The following is a 20,515-nucleotide window of genomic DNA, read 5'->3' as shown; positions in this document are numbered from 1 at the left end:
AAGTTAGTACTGGTTGATCACTGATACAATATGGACAGCGAGCTGCCTTTTTATCATCCATGCAACATGGAGAAAATGAAGAAATGTTTTTCTAACTGAGGAAAAAAAGGCAAGCAGTAGCAGCTGAAAATGAAGAAGAAGATTACAGGAACACAGATACTTCCAGAGTAAAAGCAGCTAATACTACAGCAGGGATATTTTTTTCAATCTTGAAGTTTATTTTTTCTCTTTCAATAATATAAATATCAGCTTAGTATTTTAAAAGGTGCCTACTGCCTAAGTGACTTAGTGAAAAAGATTTGTTAAAGAAATATGATTCAGAATGAATCACTGAAACAAACATAAAGCTTAGGCTAAAGATCAGAGTTACAGTCTAAATAGTTTTGAATTTAGGCTGTCAACTTTTAAAGCCCTGCTGACTTTCAGTATTTAGGATTATAACTAACTTTTTGAAAATTAAACTCAGACTCCCATGTCACTTTGGTATTTCTTGACAATTTACTTTTTTGCTGTATAGGATGACAAAAGCACATATTATCTCCTTTCAAATATATCAACATGCCCAATGTGTGCATGTACATATATACACTATATATATATTTACCTACCAAACCCATAGCTTCAAATCATAATCACATGAGAAATTCTTCATGAACCTTTGATAACATCATTAGCATTTTTGCCAATAATCTGTCTCCCCAGGACTTAGCCTAATATTGCAAATCCATGAACAGCTTCAAGAGCTGCTATTTAAAAATTAATTACCAATCTGCTTAAAAGACATTTTCTTCTTTTTAGATGTGAAATTTCTTTCTTTTCCTGTGTGCCTCAAATTTATGTAAAGCTCAAGCTGTTTTTACCAGTTTCATGCTAGTAACAGGTTTAAGATATAGGTTCAATATCCTGTGAGGGAGAAGTAAAAGGTTTGTTAGGAAAATAATGCTTTTGGCATTTTAGTGGTGTACTTACCACTTCATTTGACTTTGTTTGGGTCTGGTACCAGAATGTTAGGCTTAAACTCTGTAATCTTATATTCTTTCTTTATAGAAAATTTATTGAAGAATTTTACTTTTGGTTGGCCCCTAAGTGTCCACTGAAAGACTACATATGAAGACACTCAACAGGCAGTCTCAATATGAATTTTAATTCTGTGCAAGGCACTACAATAGTTTTGTTTTCTGAAAAAAATGCTGTAAAGAATATAAAATGTTGGTATAAAGGTTTCACTTTTGCAGTGACCTGGCTAATACAGTCATGGCTTTGCTATATCCAGTACAGCCCTTCCCAACTCATGCAAATGAAACTTTCTCCTTATACCATGCTAAGACACTATGTTTTTTCCTCATATACATCTGTATTTACAAACATAGATATATAGAGGCATAGAGTCATTCACAGCGTGAACATACACACCACATACACACAAGCTATTTTTGAAGAAACTGCTAAGACATTTCAATACCAGCCAAACATATTTATCTGAGGATTAATCTTCATCTATTGAATCAGACGAGAACACTGCCATGCATACAATTATTTAATTAGCAGCCAAATCCTCTGCCAGTCAGCAGCCGTTCCAGGCATACTGATGGGGCAGTAGATGCAAATCTCACAGTAGTACTGCTTTTTCTCATTACTACTGCAATTAGCACTTAAATTGATGCTTTAAACATACTAATTTCTGGAATAATTCAGGATTTGTATGTTACCTGGGATCGCCTCACTGCAGAGACGACACCAGATTGCTACGCAAATTGAAGCACTTTTGAGCCAAATAACCATCATCATATCAGACAGAGCCAATTTGCATTTGCTTTTAAAGATAACAGAATGGCAATTTATGCAAATAAATTAAGTAAGTTTACTTCTGAGTTCTCCCTGAACTAATTATAACAATGTTCTAATTTTTTATCACATCTAAAAGTTGGACTGAAATCAATGTGTATTATGTTAGAAATCTGTTGTTAAAGGAAGCCTTGTTTTGATGTCAATACATTTTCTTAATTCAAAATTCTGATGTTAATTTAGTTAGAAATGCAGATGTCTGTTATAGACATTTAAGTACTTTTCTTCTTGTTTGCGTACCAGTAAAAGGTTTAACTGGAGCTGAACAGTCAAACACAGGACATATTGCTGTCCTTTTAAATATTCAAATAAAAAACATTTGAAGTATAGCTTTTGAAGTTTTCATCTTTCGTACATTTATTTGAAATCAATAGGCTTAGCATGAGATGAATACTATGGAATTTATCTGTCCTTTGCTGGGAATGGCTTGAAAATCAAACTGAAAATAAGACTCTAGCAGCCTCAACATTTTGGAATGGTATTTTTTTCTTCCCCCTTGGAAGTGTGAAATTTCCATCTGCTTTTTTTGTTTCAAATATAAAATGAGTGCTGGATCTTTTACTAAGGGTATTCTCAGAAAAAATGGTGTTTGACAGACCACTTCAGGAACCAGCTACGATGACATTTGCAATGCATGTATTCCTAGTGCATAGCTGGCTATGAAAAGGTGGATAACACTCAGCAGATTGAATGACCTAGAGAAGCATCTTTAGAGCAGAGAGATGTGGTAATATCAGCCATAAACTAGACTCTGTTACTGGTTAGCCAGGAATAAGTGAAAATAATATTAAGAAAACAGGCAGAGAAGAACCTTTGTAAAGCTAGCAGTACCTTGAAATTAGAGCAATGAATGTGTTGCACTTTATACAGAACATTACATGATATTTGCTGAAGGGAAGTGAAGAGAGTATTTCTTTTCCCAGCTACTCTTCCTTTCCAATCACATAGATAATGACCATGGATAGAAAGTATTACCTGTGAAATGTGTGCTGTTTGCAATTCACTGTCCACAATGGAAGCAAAAACGTTCTCTTTTCCTTCGCAGGCAGCCATCAGTTCGGGAAGACACTCGATAGGTCCTTGGTAACCTCCATGCACACTCTTCCTTTTGCCTTGGCTCCACTTCCTGATACAGACAGCAAAACATATGCCCAGGGAGGGAAAGCAAACATTTGTTTTCAGTTGTTTTGGTGGTAAAACTTGATACTGGTTTCTGTTACTAAATGCTGGTTATTTATCTCTGGGTAGCATTAATTATTGCATCATCTAGGCATCTATAGAGCTTAGCATTATCTATGATATTAAGATGGATACTAATGTATTTTTATAATGGATTAAAATAAAGAGATAATTAATATAGAGAGTTAGATTTGTTAGGACTTGGAACCGTTGCAGTGATCTCTTGTTAATTTGTCTGGAATCATAGTTCTCAAAATAACCTGTGGGGGTTAATTAATCAATGAATATTGAAAACAGGAACAGAAACTCCATTTGGGAAAGCATCACTGTGAAAGGAGTTCTGCTTCTGATGCATTAATGAACATTCTCGGGCACAACAATGACATTCAAACAGAATAAGCAGTCAGAAGTGGAATGAAATTGCAAACCTGCCGATGCTTAGAAGAATCACATACCGAAAAAGGTAAAGGTGTTGTGGCTCTATATTGGGCAAAGTAAGCAGGGAAGAGTCATGTATCCATCTACCCTGAACCACCATCTGCACCAGACTGGTTATATTCAGAGCAGTCACCAGCCAGCCGTGATGTGCTGCAACATCCAGCATTGCCTAATCAAAGGAGACACATATAAAAAAAAGAGAATGCAAGTATAATTGTGTACCTGGTTCATACAAGTAAGAGCATTTATTTAATGTTTAATGTACAGGAATTTCTAGGCCTTCAACAGAGGAATTTACTTCAACCTCTACTGATGGCAGCAGGCACCTTTTGAATTGACCTTGAAAAAAGATGGATTAAATCCTGCATCATGATCATCATCAACTCTCACCCTTGAAAAGGTAATTTCTATCATGTTTTTGGGGGTGAGAGCAGAAGGTGGGATCTTTTCCTTACAAATAACCTCTCTTTTACATAATCCAACTCAGAATGAAAGGAATAAATCTCAAAGTTTACTCTAGTAAACTGAAGTATTGGTTTATAATTTGACATGAGAGGTTTGCCGGAATGACACAATTATTAAAAAAATCTTTAAACTATTTAAGAACAACAACATATTCACGTTTGTTCAATTATCAAGTTATTACTCCTATTTTAACCTAAGGACTTAAAAAATCTCTTGAACTGGACTAGATAAAACCACTAAAATTTAGTTTAATGAGCATTTTTGAAGGTTTGTGCACTGACACCTAACCTGAAATCTTGAAGAAAGATTACAGAATAGCTAATAGTTTACCTAGGGTGAGTAAGAGCAGTCAGAAATAACATGAATTTCACCCTTTGCATTGTAAATGACTGCCTTGAGAATGAGGGATGCTTGGCTGTTTCTCCTTTGGCATCTTTATCCTGAATCTGAAAAGCTTTCCCAAAGTACATAAAACTCCCAAGCAAATAAAAATCCCTATCCAGCTACACATCACACTTTAAAGTGTTAATCATCATCCTGCCTTCCATGTCTCATGAGTTTCTGTTCTGTTTCTACTTACTGTGTTTTTGACAATACAAGTAGAAGGTATACTATAAGTACCACCAGCATAAGGATCTAAATTGTCAAAATTCATTATGGATTGTGCATTGCGAGTGGCCCTATTGACATGAAAAAATTGCTTTTTTCCTGACTGGACTTAAATTCTGTTTGGTTAGTCTGAAAGAGAATTTAAAGAGTTCTTCCAAAGGAGAAAGGACCAAACATGAGCTTTTGTTTCCAACATAAACTTTTTTTATTAGTAAATGCAGTTATTTGAATATATAGTATACTTTTCACCCTGTCTAGAGTACATTAAAACAATTATTATGATTTATAGAAACATTTCAGCTGGTGAAGAAAATGATGCTATAATATATTAGTTGTCTTGCTTATTTTGTTGTTTAATACCATTATGATCACAATAAAGTGTGGGTCCTCATATTACAACACTCTAATTCAGTAGGAAGCCATGTATTTAAAAGTGGTTTGCCATGTAGGAAATCTGGAGTTTGATTAAAATACTAGAAAATGTTTTTTAGGAAAGCAAGAAAAGAGTCTGGTATACTGAACAGTTTCAACACTTCTTTAAATACCATCTTCTTCATATTAGGAGAGTTGTAGTTTGATTTTAGGACTAGGCTTAAGATGTTTCCATGGGTTTTTCTTTTAAAGACAAATGATATTGTTTGATACTTCCTTAGACAGCAGATACCTGCATCATTTTAACTTATTTTCCAGCCACTAGTGTAATGAGGAGAAGCTGTCTATGTAAGTCTTTACATTTAATCAAATGTTTTACAGACAAACAAAAGGCAGCATTTACTTAAGGCAAACTAAACAGTGAAATCTTCTTTAAACAAAGGAGTTGTTTACACATGCAGAGCTATTTCAATTAAATTACACTGAATCTGGAGAAATACTGAGTTTAAAGACAGAAGTTAGTTTCAGTCCTGGCCAGTCACACAGTTTATTTTAGCAGTTTACAATGCAATTTCAACAGGTTTTATTCCAGATCGGGGTGATAAGATCAGTGACACTTAAAAAAATATTTAAAGTGTTACCTTGTATTACACAAATGCTGTCTCATTTCTCATAAATTGTGGATAAAGTGCCTTTCAGCTAATAAAGACCTAGATTTAACATTTGACTTGCCTTTTTTAAAGGAAGAGCAATACCACCCTGAAACACACTAATAACATTCCTAGTGACCCTAGAAATAGTACCTCACAGCACAACATTAATGGTTTTCTTCTTCTGTCTTTTCACTTGGCTTGACAGGGTGATTTCCAGATATGATTATTTTTAGCGAATAGAAAATAAAATTATGTTAGAAATCACATTTGAAAGGAGCAGCTTTATGGCCTGTAGATTTATGTGCTGATTCACATGATTTTATTCAGATAAAAAGAGAATTGTTCTCAGCATGTATCAGAGTGAGGTCTGTTCTTTAAACTTAGAGGATGAGTCGCTCTTTACCCACTTCCACATTTTTTAATATATTGAAGCCTACACATACGGTACAGTTCGTGTCTCTGAGCATGTTGCTGAGACAGGATGGTATCTCTCTGCTATTCTCCACTACCTGATTCTTCTTTCCTTTCTGCTGTTCTGACATAGCCTGAAACAGCATGTTTCTCAGTGATGAAACTGCTGTATATATGTGAAGAATAATGGGTGCAAAGATATCCTGTCCTTTCCATGAGCAGCAAGAAGAATACAGTAAGTTGTATTTTTAGTCAGCATGAAGCAGTGGTATTTTCATAAAATGCTTCTGAGGATACATGCATAACACTGTTTTCATTGTTTTCTTTTTTCTCCTTAAAATCTATTCCCCTACCCCCATTCCTTTTAACAGAGGTTTGAAAGAGGAAAGGAAGAGAGAAGACGTAAGAGAAAGATAAATCTAAACCAAGCTATACACTGAAATTAACTGGAGGATCCTTTCACATAGAAAATCTCCTAGAAATTGATAGAGGCCTACAGATAGATATCCCGTAGGGAGTAAGGAAAGCCTGTGTGTGTGAGACTCTGTGTTCCACATTGTTATAATGAATCCACATGGCAAATCCTCTTTTCCTCCTTATTTTCTGCTTCTTCACCCATAGAATTTATTCACAGCATCTCTATCTGGATGTGAAATCCAAGACAGTGACATTGTGAAAAAGTCAGAACAATGGTAAAGTTGGCTTGTTTCATCTGCTGCCTTGGAAACCCGCGCATGTTTCATTTTCCACTAGGTGTAAAACACACAGATGCTTGATACTTAAATGCTTATTGAAATTCCTATAAATACTCATGATAACCAATTGAGTCATTCCCCTATCTCCATATTAGTTATATATAATGTAGCAACTAAGTAAAGAAAATAATATAAAAGACAAAAGAAAAATTATAAATATTTAATACTTATGTTAGCTGATGAGTATTTAGTCTCTCCATTTTCTCCAGTTGCTACTTGTTTAGTTTGTTGCTGTTGTTTTTAAGTACAAACCAGTATAACTTTCTAGAAATTTGTGGCTTCTTAACTTTAACTCTTATTTGGCAACTAAGTAAGTAATTTCAAGTATCTTACAGTTGATAAGATTGCAACAGATTAAGAATAGTATTCTAAAACTGAGAAATGGCACAAATTGGTTATCTGCCTTTCTAGCCTCAGAATTTCATGCCAACACAGGATAATTTCATCATAGAGAAAAAATTAAGAGGACAGTGAGTGCAAAAAGTGAAACAACAAAACTATAAAGATGCTTTTACTTATAGAAAAAACATAAAAGTATTTTTTGGTTTGCCAACAAGTTAAAAAAACAACCACCCTAAGCCCACCACTTTTTAATCTGAAGTGGAAAAGATGGGGTAAATAGTGGAGTCAAGGGAAATATTGCTTGTTATAATGAAAAATACGTTTACCATCATCTTATTTGGGTCTCTTCCTACACTTAGGAGAACAAAAGCCTATACTGAGATGGGTTTTAATGAAAGAATCAGGTGTTAGCTTTTAAGCCTTTTAAGTGTCATACTTGGACAACCACAAAGTAATAATAGCAATTAGTGACACATCCTTTAACATTCTGTCTGTCATTATCAAAAATATACTTGCTTGTACCAACAAGACAAGCAACAAGCTATAAACCATGGCAAGGGTAGGACAAAAAGGCTGATGCTCAATAACTGATTGATGTAGCTATACCTGTTAGGTACAGCAAATATTTTCATTTTGATGATCTTTAGAACTGAATGTCAAAATGTTTGGATCAAAATCTTGCTATTTCTTTCTTCATTCCAGGAGTGCATTAATACAAAACCCTCATCAGCATCTATTACCAGGTTTCAATCATCTTATTTTCAGGAGCAGTGGTTGATTGTCCTTAAGTACTGAATTATTTAAACTGATCAAATTGTACCCTTCTGGTCTAAAATGAAGTTGAGATTTATCAGTCTGTCTCTTTTTAGCCAAAGTTACTACTGATGCTTTGAATTTATGGTTTATAATTCCCTAGCTTGAGGGGAAGCAAAGATGGAGGCAGGATGTGGGAAGAGGTGAGTGTGTAGCACACTCACTGATAGCAAAACATTGATAGCAAAACACACTGATAGCAAAACATTGCTTTTCTCTGGTGTTTTTAAGAACTCTGAATATGTACTCAAAATAACAGATACTAAATTGTTCCATAATGAACATATCCACCCCTCTCACCACCTACCCATTTAGGAGATTTCTCGAGCAACTGAAATATCCTGATTGCAAAATCTTTTATTTTAGAAATTTTTTCAAAGTTTTAACACTGTTTTTGGTATTACTTTCACATCCTTCATTTGAAAGCCAAAATATTCTTGATCACTCTTGTACAACTGGGTAGGTGCCAGGGGAACAGAGACTGCACAACTAGCAGGATTTCTGATCTACTCAAGTGACTTAAATAGTTTTTTTCTTTAAGATAAGTTATTGAAGTGTTAAAACGAAACAGCTTGCATCTCATTAACAGAGATGGCATACTGCTTGGAGTAATTTCTTCTTCTGTTTGAAGCCACCTGTCAAATAACTCTGAATATACTGAATATTTCTACTTAAATACTGTAAATATAAATGTAATTGTAAACATTGTAAATATAAATGTCAATATTTTGTGGCTAATTTATATTTAAGAAAAATGGCAATGAAGTTAAATGAACAATGATAACTGCTCTGGATGCAGAGGCTAGCTAAGGAGGCTAAGGTAATGTAAGAAGTGCCATTCCAGCTGTTTCACATCTGTGATTACTCAGCTAAGAGTCGACTGCATACAGTAATGCCATTGGTGGTAATGACTTGGTGGATGGGGGTGAAACTTCAGGAGTACTCAGGGTGAGTTACATGGCTCAACTTTATCCACTCTTAAAAGATTTATTTTTTGTATCAGTGCTTCACAGACTATGATGCTTCCTTGAGCGCCTTCATTCGGGAAATTGAATGTTGGTACACTAATGTATACAGCCCTCTATGCAGAATGACATTCACCTTAGACTCGAAAATTTATGTAATGTAAATCCAACACATTCCCAGCCAAATAAATAGAAGTCTTATTCTGCAGTGCTGCTTTGAGGAAGGAAACAGGTATTTAAAAGAAATAAACTGTGTAAGACTAAAACACTTCAAACTGTTATTGCATAGTTACATCAAAAAGCTTGGTTAAGGCTGGTTGAGTTTTGTACCTGAATTTATTGTGTATAGTATTCCAGTATGAAATAATCAAAATATCCTCACTCTTGTCTTCGCTATGTGCTAATATAAGTTCTGTTGTCTGAGACTAGACTTCAGTTAGAAATATGAGTTTAAATCCATAGATCTATTAAAATAATTAGAATGGTGCCTAATTACAGCTGTTTAGGACTACAGAGTTTATATGACAAATATTTATAGACAATAGTATGCAAAAGTGTATGCATTTTACCCATTTTCCTGAAAACTACGAATTCAGAATAATAATAAATCTTTTTTGCACATGCTTCAAATGTAGGACGCCTTCCAATATGTAATATTATATTATGATCCACATGTGACTTGAGATCATTCTAATACAAGGAAAATATTTTTCCAGATGTTAAAGCATGCCATGTACTGTAAGTTTCATGTTTTTCTATAAATCATGATTATGATGCTTCAATTATATACCCCAGAAAAAACGACTGGCTTGAAAAGTTGGAATTTATTTGAAGAAGTCTTACAGAGGGTTTTAAGGTTACTACATTTTGTGTGTTATATATTGGTAAAACAGGTATCTACAGAACCTTTGCACTTCAGAGATCTAGTCCAAGATTACTTTTTAGAAATGTATTAATCTGGGGAGAGGAGTTCTTTCAGATCAATTAAATCAGACTCATACAGCTGTATAGTTTCAGCCTACAAATCACCCCCGCCCCTTGTACTTTATCAGAGATATAGTGAATAAGATATAATTAATCCTATTCAGGAGGCACTCCTTTTATACTGCCCTCTGCATCCCCTTCCCTTCACTTTTTTTTACAAGCATATTCAGCTCCCTCCTCCATATGCTCTGCTACCCCCTACGAGAGACTGACTCTTCATTCTCCCATCATCATAAAGGTCTCACTGATGTATGCAAATTACGACCTTCCTAGCTGCTTTGTAAGATTCCTATCCTTGTATTCATCCTTTAGCCTCCATAGTAACATTATTAGTACAATCAGAACCAGGGAAAGGACAAATCACTTACTGTCTACATTTAGTGGAGTGCAACCCTTGGATTCTTACTGACTTATTTTTTGGATAGTATTTCAGAGATAAAAGCAGTTGTGGAATGTGATACCAGCAATGTAAACTTGGTAGGGCATAACCCAACATGTTCAAAACTTGTTGAGCCCCAATATCCAATGTATTTTTAAATTATTAATTAATAAAATGATATTTTCTACTATGCTGTGAACTGTAAATAGAATAAAATGTTTTTGATAAAAACCTCTTGCAAGAAATCCCAGTTTCCTAACATAAACAATGTCTTAAAGATGGCACTTGTTCCAAATCTTACACAAATCTACCAAACCCATGAAAAATATACAGCATCTTTCTCATAATAAATCTGCCCTCTTTAGAGTTTAAAGTCAGTTTCAAAGTAGCAATGTAATGTTTTGTCAATAATTAAAAATTTTTGAGTGCATTCACAAGAATCCTTTTCAACAGCAACAGTTATTCCCAGTAACTTTCTCCTGAACTTTTAGCCCCATAAGGTTAGCATTCAGGAAGCTCAGCTGCTGTCTAACAAACTTAATTAATCAAAAAGTCATTTCCGAGCTGTAACTATGAGTAAAAGTGCTTCAAGTGTGCTAGCAAGCCTACAAGTTAATCAAAATGCTAATGCAGTACAAATTAAAGTTGTGATTAACATTTCACAGTAGCTGCTTAAGTGAATTGATCACACAAATGGGTTAAGCATTACTCATTTCCTCCAGCCCCAACTGGGAAAAGGTTTGTTATGGGTGGGGGAGGGATTATACATAAGCAGCACCAAATCATCATTAAACTGTCACCAAGATGCTTCCATACGCCAGTTCACCAATTATCCATAGCAAGCAAAAACCCCAACACCACTGCCACAAAGGTACCCCTCCCTTCTCCCACATATATACCTATAAACTGCAAACAGGCAGCAAGTAATTGCACCCCAACATGTCCAGGTACTCTCACTACAAAGCTACCCACTGCTGGTTAGGATCTATAAATGAGCATTACTGTTCAGTACATGCGCTACAGGTTTTTTGATTATTCTATTGTTTCCACCCTCCTAATGAGGAATGATAGCCATCCAACCATGAAAGCAGCCAGTGTTTAAGTAAAATTGCAAACGTGGTGCTGTCGCTGGAATATTACCGCATGCACAAAGAATATGTGTAGTAGCTAAAGAGATATGGCCTCTGCTCTTCACTCGTTTCTGAATAATCCTCTGCATTCTCAAGTTAATTTGATTCTCTTCCCTTCCTTCAATAAAGCTGCACATTTATTTATAGTGGCCAATGCACCCATTAAACAAAGCAATTATCTCTTTCCCTGGGCACTTCTGGACAAATCTTACATACACAACTGTAAAACAGGCCATTCCTGTAACTCCTGCCACCTTGCAGCCAGTAATCTGCACACCTGCACTAACAGCAGACAACATCTGAGCTCAAACCACACTTAGGGTCTGTAAGAACTTCTCCATTTCGTCATAGTCAGGAAAACAAATGATCCAAGGGATACAGCTCCCCAAGTCAATAGTTTAGTGGCTGTTACGAACTGAGGAGGTATGGGGAAGATGGGAAGTCCAGAGCTGAGGGACATTCATTCTTTTAGTCCAGGAACTGCAGCTCGGGCACCTCTGCTGTTTGCAGCTCTGCTGATATGGTCAGAAAGTACCTTTTGTGTGAGAAGCAGTAGATACAGCTCCCACCATCAGCCAGAACAGTCTGCAGTTTAGTAGCGAAAGCATTTCGTACGTAAGCTAGCTCTTAAAAGACAGCTGAATTGGGCAGCATATTTGTGCAATATTTGATGACTCTGAACATGTACCACAAAGATGATTCTCATAAGCAGAACTGTAGCAAAAGCTTCTATTTAAATGACTAGAAACAACTTATTTACTTTAACTATTTTAGAATGGGTAAAGTGGTGATACGCACATCACCGTCCAGCTAAGGAAAGACTTTTTTCTTTCCTGTCAAAATTAGATTCTCTGGAACATGATGGGGAAAGGCAGGCCATCAGTGATAGCATTACAAGGTCCTTGTTTCAGGGATGTGCATGTTTCCCATGCAAACTAGTCTTTATTCTGCAGTTTGGAATCTGACTTCATGTCCATCTTCTCTCAGTGCACAGCTACCCTACTGAGATGAGTTTAACACATCCATAGGTAAACACTTCTCAAAGGTTAAGGCTGAGCTCCATGACAGTTCTACTCCTGGCAATATTAAAATATTTTATCAACGATTATACTACAAGTGGAGGCTTGTGGCCAATCCCAATTCAAAGCCAGCAACTGTCACATTATTTCCAAGAAGAGACTGCCCTGCTGAATCTGAGACCAACAGTATTACTGCCTCAATTATCCATTTCTATTAATGCAAATATAGGCGATAGTCTTAGAACAGCAGAGTAAGAACTGATCGCTGAATACACAGTCACAAAATATAAGGCTTGACAGAAGAAGTAAAAAAGAGATTAGATTTAGTCTGTTTCACATATTTTTAAATCAGAGATGTGAAAAAAGGTAGGGTATTGTCTTTACAGTAATATATTCTATAAAAATATTAGACAAATAATTAAATTAATTTTTATTCTTCGATGTTCTTCTGCAAGAAGTGAAGAAGTGTTTGATTTTTGAGCAGCTACTGGAGTGCTCAGCACCATCTCTGTCTTCTCAGTAAAAATAATGCAGAGTGCTAGGCTTGAAGAGAATATGCAGTCTACTGTAGTTGTATTAAACGTAACAAAGGCAAATAAAAACTAAATGACTTGGCCAAGGTCACATAGGAAGTCATGGCAGATTTTCTGAGCCATGGGAACCTTCTGTGCTTTATCTATGAGAGCCTGTCACTGATAACAAACTTGTTAGTTTTTGACTTGAGCTTTTCAATGTAGAGCAGGGACATTCTTTCAGTCTAGTCAATGCCTCAGTGGCCATTCATTACAGAGATGGGTGTGGGAGCAGATAGGCACTCACCTTCCAGAAGGTTACATATTGCTATTCCCCGTATTTCTGCAGTAAAAGGGAAAGAATTCTGTATTTCATCCTGGGTATATAGATACTATATCTTGCTGTAATGAACTCCATCTAGAGTTAACAAATGCTAACTATTGGAAAACAGTAACAGTATATATTTCTTCCATTTTCTGTGTTAACAATTACATTCCTCTATTAAACCAGCACCACGACTCCTCAAATTCTGTTAAATGCTTATGACTTCTATCTTTCATCATGAGTATGAATGAACAGAATTCTAACATTAAACCAAAACTTCTAAGACATCTCCGGAAAATTAATTTAAGAGCGGTTGCATGATTTTTTTTTATCAGAAGAGAGTAGAATCTTACCTGAAATCCATCAGCTACATTTACCTATCTGATGCTGTTAACACAGTTTTCTGACTGACCATTAACACTACTCAGCCTAAAGCCACTAGCGATGAAAAAGGCCCAGAGGACATTGGAGGAATGGAAGGGAAGACACAGTGGGTGGGATGTGAAAGGAACCATGGGAGAGAAGGCTGATTCAGGTGAAAAACAGCACAGAAAAGAGGAGAAGTTTTAATAGTCTGCAATGGAAAGAGGTTGCTTACATATCATGGTTAGAGGTAGCAAATCTGCTCTGCAGGGGACCTGGGATGGAGGCCTGCTGTACACACTGAGATACAACCACTTGCAAAAGCTCTTTGAAAGATCTTGCTTTCTTGTAACAGAAAAGCAGTGCTGAAATGGAAAGTGTCATTCACATACCCGCCAGCAAAAATATGTTTATGTTTAGGTCACAATTTGAAGATTAGCTATACAACCTTAACAGCTAAAGTACTTTGTAAATAAATAAACAAAACTTAAGATAACTCAAAACCCAATTCCTATCTCACTGCTGAATTTTACATTTGGTGGTGCGTGAGCACATCTTCACACATCTTCACACACACAGAGAACATCACCCACTGAATATGTTTATCAATGGATCCTTCTATGGTTCAGTTCCTTTTCTCACAACTAACATCTCTTTTTCCACCTCTGTTGACCCAGAGTTCATCAGCAGGTCAGTGCTAAGGAAAAAGGTAACAACCAGTATTGAAAGTGTAACCCTGTCTATTGCTTAGATTCTGAGAACTTTAACCTCCGTTTGGAAGGCGTGACTAATAAGATGGAACAAACATTCTCCCAAGAGATGTAAACCATGCGCCAACTTCAAAATACAAAAATGCCTGCATGTTTTTTCTTCTTTTTTTCTTTTTTTTTTTTTTTTAAAGAGGAACTTTGTTTTTTAAGATGACTGTATATGTAACATTATGTAGTAGTTAACTGAAGGCTGGAGTGCCAAGGCACAGTACAGAATGGTATTTTTCTGAACTTTACTTCAGTTTAAAGAAACTGCTGAGTATTTTAGGGTTTTTTCTTCTGAGTAATTACTGTTTCTGAAATACCTATTATGCAGTAACTGGATTAAAAAAAATACATTTCTTAGCAAAGCAGGATAAATATTGAGCAAAATAATTACTGAAAAGAATCTTTATTTTATATTTTTTTCCAAATATGTAATCACCCCCCTAAACGCTAATTCCACAAATGTCTAAATGAACTTTAAGTATGTGATTTCTTTGAAACAAAGGCAAACTTTCTCACCTGAGTAAGTGATGTTTTCTCTTAATAACTGAGTATTACGAATAATAACTGTTCATACATGGAAGCTTTCAGCACCATGATTTTATTGATTTGAAATATTTGGAGTAGACTTGCATTCAAGAACTGCTGGTTGCCAAGTTTAAGACTGCACAGCAATAACATCTGTGATGTTATTTGCTTCTTACTTTCCTTTTCTTAATTTTAGTTTTGCTTGGTTTGTTATTAGTATTACAAGCTTGCAGTTTTTGCTAGTGTAAGGTTGAGACTCACCCAAATCACCGGACACTGAATTGCTCATGGTATTTTGTCTGTCTAGAGTATGGATTAATAATTTCTCATAGAGTGGTTTTACAAACTGGTAGGCTTGACACAATGATGTTTGCAGTTACCATATTGCCAACGGGCTCCAAACAAGAGCAAAGCCTCATTCTGATAGTTGACATGTAGATCACTGAGGATATTAAAATCTGAGCAAACAAAAACTGTAGGAAGAAAGAATTACTGTCCCTATTTCACAGATACTGAACCAAGGAAGATAAAAAGAATAGTTTGTTGAAGGCTACATGATTTTCAAGAACCTGTGATTGAGTACTTGTCCAGTTTGGCTAAAGAGAATATTATTCCTTTCCAGCAGAATCAGAGGGGATGCTGCTCTCTGTGTCATCTAGAGCTCACCCTTCCTGCTGTAACTGTACTTTTCAGATATGGCAGCACTCTATTCCAAACTCAAATTGCTGCTTTAAAATTCTTTTGAGGTGTGCAGCTGTGCATGTGATCACTTGTTACCAGTACTCTCCATGGTCAGTTTAGTTTCTGTGGGTTGCAGCTGCAGTACAACTGCAAAAGTCGCAAGCCTCCAGATTGAGCTTAAAATCTGTGTTTTAAAGTGTATTCTTTGACTCTGTGATAACTGGGAAATAGAAGACCTATCTTTTCACAAGCTAGAGAAAAACCTCTATCTTCTCCTGAATCACATTTCAAAACATGTTTTATTTATGCTTGGCAGTGACTACAGCACTTTTGGGTGCTATAAAAATAAAAGTACCCACGGGAGACAGGTTCTTGGGGGTCAGCATAACAATCTGCAGGGAGCACACCCATGCAGGAATGACTTATGTACAACATTCCACGATACAGAGATAGAAAGCTGTTGCATGTGAAAGAAGAGGTGAGCCCTATGGCAACAGATGTCTCCAACCAGAGTACTACAGTCTTTTTTCGTAAGTTTGTTTACCTCCAGTTCTCTAAAGTGGGCATCTTTATGGACATCTAGTTCCTCCCTATACCAAATGGTATCATACTGTGTGGTACCAGTTCTCCACAAGATTGCAAGAAATCTTCAGATTTTTCCATATTCAAAATATCACAACACACTAACAATAAATAGTAAACCAACAAGATTTAAATATTGAATTACTATACCTGACATATTCTAATTGCTTGGTCCAGCACTGTCTTTGTATCAGTTGCATAGTCTGGACAAGGCAGCATGGCATGACTGAAGTGGGCTTGCAGTAGGAGGTGTGTTTTTGTGTGTGAACTGTCAAATGAATGGGGATTGACTTCAATTGGAAGATGTTTTGCCAGTTCACTGTTCATCTGATCTTCATTGTGTCTCACAGGCAGATCTGTGTACTCATCAGCATTCTTTAAAAAAAAAAAAAAGAAAATTAACCATTGTAATTAACTGCAGAATAATTATTATTCCTTACTGAGACATTTAAGTTACTACAGTTAGGTTTCATTGTTAAAATAGCAGCGTTTTAGTGTTTAGAAAGCATACTTATTTATCAAAATCACATGTGTGGGAAAACAATAGCTAGTAAAATATTCACAAAAATTCACACAATTATAGGTTTTAAAATTTTTTCACATAGCTGATTTTAACATTAGAGAAGAAAATAAAACCAGTGATGTAAATACATTAATTGGATGGACTCAGTATTTGAGATGACCTGCTACAGATATCCTACCCTGGTTGGCTCACAAAAACATTGTAAGGCCAACTATAAAGAAGTCAATAAATCACATTTTCAGTTTTCAGGGTTTCTACTTTTCTCTTTGTATTCACAATGCAGTGGGTTTGAAATAGCTCTGGCAAGGTTCTTTTAAAATATATTTTCAATATTTTGAGCAGTCAGTGTCTAAGCAACAGATGATCAGTGATCAAAGCAAAGAACAAAATTTTAAGTAGGTGCTGAAAAGTATCCTCTGTGCTCCAGGCTGGGAGGAATACCATTCATGTCAAAATGAAAACTGTCTAAGGACTTTCTCACTGTTGCAAAGAGCTGCTGCACACTAACAGGTAATCTAAATGTAGTTATGAGTAGCCACATCCTTGGGGCTGAGAGGAACAAGTATGACTGTAGTAGCCAGAGCAGAGATGTCTGTTCTCCTGCTAGGGAAATCCACTGTCTCTGAAAGAAAAAAAATTCAACAGAAGCATCCTAAGAACTATAATTCAGGCTGAAGAGTCAGTTCTGTGACTTAATTGGTAATTTTTTTTTCTCCATAAAATCATCTTCTGTGTGTATGTGTACATATTATTTAGAATGAGAATGATCTTTCTAAAGTATACAACTTGTAAGTGAAGTAAGAGTTTTACAATATGTGATATCTTTTCCATCTGTAATTTAAGAGAGTGTATTTCTTTTGTCATAAAATAAAAAGTCATTTGGGTAGCCTGAAGGGCAATGTCTTCTGAGCTATGGGCTTAACAGAGACCATTAAATTAAAGTGTTCAGGGTTTTATATTCCTCTTAAACTATAGATTCGGTATTATGCATTTTAGTCTTCAATCTCCAGTCAGACTTCCTGAAAATCCATATTAATGAAATATTCACAACAGTAACCAGTGCAGAGTGAGGTAAAGAAAAATGGCAATTTTAGAACACCTAATAGAACTACCTAATTGACTTGCAAAGTACCATATCCACTCATTAATATCCTAACACATAGAACCTTTTTTGACAATTCCTAAAACCAGTTATACAGCTGTTTTTCACCTACTTGAAAACTGACAGCACAAAATTTTCTATTTTCTTTAATGGCGCAATGAAATGACACCTAAACTGTGATATGAATGTAAAAGGAAAGGCAAGTATTAGACAATTTAAGATTTGGAAAGAAAATCAGAATGTCATTAATTTATTTAATATCTTGACTGCAGATTAGAAGTGAAGACTGACTAAAGACAACTGCTGCTTAATCCTGGATGTCTCTGCTAGATCTCTTGTGAAAACTGTGGTCATTTATTCTCTGAACCTAAGGTCACAATCTTTTTAAGCCCTATAGAAGGCTGCATGTTTGCTTCACTCTTTTTATTTAACTGGCTTCTCCTTCAAAGATATTTTAAAGAATATTTACCAAGGAGATTTTTTACTTAGTTTTGCTTTGCAGTTTAAAGTAGCAGAAAGAAGAAGGATCAGTCAAGTCACTCCAGACCAATTGGTACTCCTGAAAATGCATTTTCCCTAATTCTTCCCCAGCACATGTTTTATTTACCTCCAAAACACTCCTCTTATTTTAAACAACTTGCCTACTTAATTTCCTGTTTGTGATCATTCACTGTAAGTAAGTGAGGTTCATTTTCTTATCTGCATCATGTAGGTAATTAAAGGAAATTGAGAATGGGTAGTGAAGCTTTTATACAACTGAGAATGAAGCTGAATGGAGGGCACTGAGGTCAGCAGAGTCCATTATATTTTTATGTGAGAGGCCAGTATGTCTGCCCTGTCCTTGTTTGCTTAGTGTAGGCTGGACAGACTACTAACTGCAAATCTGTTTCTCTGATTTGCCCAGCTGTCCTTGAATAAAGACATCTTCCATTGCAAAATGTTAAATGACAGTGATTGACAACTCTGTGATGAACTCTGCTTGTAACCCCCTGCTACTGTTTTCAGGTTGCACAAGAAAAGACAGAATAAAGAAACATCCTTTGTAATCACCTCAAATGGGCCCTGCTGTTCACTCAATATTTCTTCATCTTAGTTTTACTTTTCAATGTGAATCTCAATCTGTTCTGCAAAGGCTATAGCTTCAACTATTCCACACAATATATAATATATATTATTTTAGTACATTGTATCTGAATACCGTTCTTCCATGGGTGAGGAAACAGATTAAATTACGTATCAATCATTAATCTTTATTCTGAAGTCAAGAAACTTAATACAAACTTTATTTGCTAAACCACAAAGCACTGCTGTGCATTTCTCACTTTCCATTTTTCTTCTGTTAAATCAGGAATATTGCAGCCCATGTGCATATAATATACTTACAAGCACCTACAGAGTTAAGCATAACTCGGAGTATACCAAGAGATAACTAGGAATTTTAGCGATGGGTTCTGCGATCATGCATTTGGTAGTCATGTCACATCTCTCTTTTCTATAGGTCTGTGATGGACTTTCCCAGTAATGTCTTCTTTTGGGCATTAGAGACTGCTGCATCATTTCGAGGCTGTAAAAGTCCTCTCAGACCTACATTTCAACCTGTATGCGATGCAGGGTCATACAGGAGACAGTAACCTGCTTTGCCAGTAAGAAATGTCACACATAGACCTGCATAAACTCGATAGTTACATTTTACAAGGCCAAAGGGCTATTCTGATAATTGAATTCTGTTTCCTCCATAACACCAGCCAGGGAATCATCTTAAGAGTCCGGTCTGCAACATCATGTTCCAGATATGCAGCTTATCATCACCCTTTATTTAAATTGTTAGAACTGTTCTAAAAGTAAACAATTCATCCCATTTTAAAATACATCATTTGCATTTTTCTGGTACTATGAGGCATTTGAGGAGTCAGACTGAACTAAAATTTAAATAAGGCATCCAACATGGTGAGTACTATGCTTTGCTGTGTCCATAGGGTTAAGGAAAAAAAATCAGATTTTCTTTCTACCCACAAAATGTGTAAGTTTGGCTGAAATTACTGATTTATAGTGAGAGTTGAACTATAAACTTATACCACATGTAAACCTTTTGAGATATTTTAAATCTCAAGTAACTACATCTTGCCATCTGTCTACAAGAGAGAAGAGGGCACTTGTGGTCCATAGACAGAAATGGAATCAAGGTGAGCAAGTAAACTTGAATATTTTAAGTTAAGTTCAGTCATGGGAACAGTAAAACTTATAAAGTTAATGAGTTCTAGACTTTAAAGAGCAGTTGATTAATTTGTAACAATGAGGGTCTAAAACAAACCAAAAATAGTTTCGTACATTCCAGAGTTGAACCAGTAGTCTTTTCTTTAGCAATGCTGTTATAGAAACTACCTTAGAACTGTCTGACTGCCTGCATGTTCCTTTTCTTTATATAGATACAGTGAACCCAAACACACCATATTTTCAACTTTAGTAACCTTGCAACACGTTTTGCTCTCTTTCAAGTTTTTGAGGTAGAAAGAAACAAGGGAAAAGCATTCCTAGAAAATTTGATACCAAAAGTAACAGTTGTTAAGCTAAAGTATTAAGAAGTCTTGCAGTAAACTACTACTAAAAGTAACTACCAGAATAATAAAAAAGGAGAAAAGATGAGGATCATTTCTAGCTAATACAGTAATCACCTCCTCCTCACCTGAACCTTGGTTTAAATTAGAACTTCTGGTAGTCTGACTACATACTGAAGGACTGCAAAAATCATTCATTTGTGCATAGAATGAAAATAAAGAATAAGCTG

At 35.7% G+C, this 20,515-nt stretch overlaps 1 protein-coding gene across 3 annotated transcripts in view; it reads right to left on the bottom strand.

The window, feature by feature from the left end:
• ASCC3 (activating signal cointegrator 1 complex subunit 3) overlaps nt 1-20,515 on the bottom strand; it is a 288,767-nt gene that overhangs the window by 5,988 nt on the left and 262,264 nt on the right. For all 3 annotated transcript variants that reach the window (XM_074819458.1, XM_074819459.1, XM_074819460.1), the window contains 3 exons: nt 16,256-16,480; nt 3,480-3,631; nt 2,821-2,971 (listed from right to left, as the gene is read on the bottom strand). In XM_074819458.1, coding sequence (XP_074675559.1) covers nt 2,821-2,971; nt 3,480-3,631; nt 16,256-16,480 — 528 coding nt within the window. The remainder of the gene's footprint in view (nt 1-2,820; nt 2,972-3,479; nt 3,632-16,255; nt 16,481-20,515) is intronic.

This window comes from Strix aluco, chromosome 3 (assembly GCF_031877795.1).
Source record: "Strix aluco isolate bStrAlu1 chromosome 3, bStrAlu1.hap1, whole genome shotgun sequence".
Taxonomy (NCBI): domain Eukaryota; kingdom Metazoa; phylum Chordata; class Aves; order Strigiformes; family Strigidae; genus Strix; species Strix aluco.
This window is presented reverse-complemented; position numbering and strand designations above follow the sequence as displayed.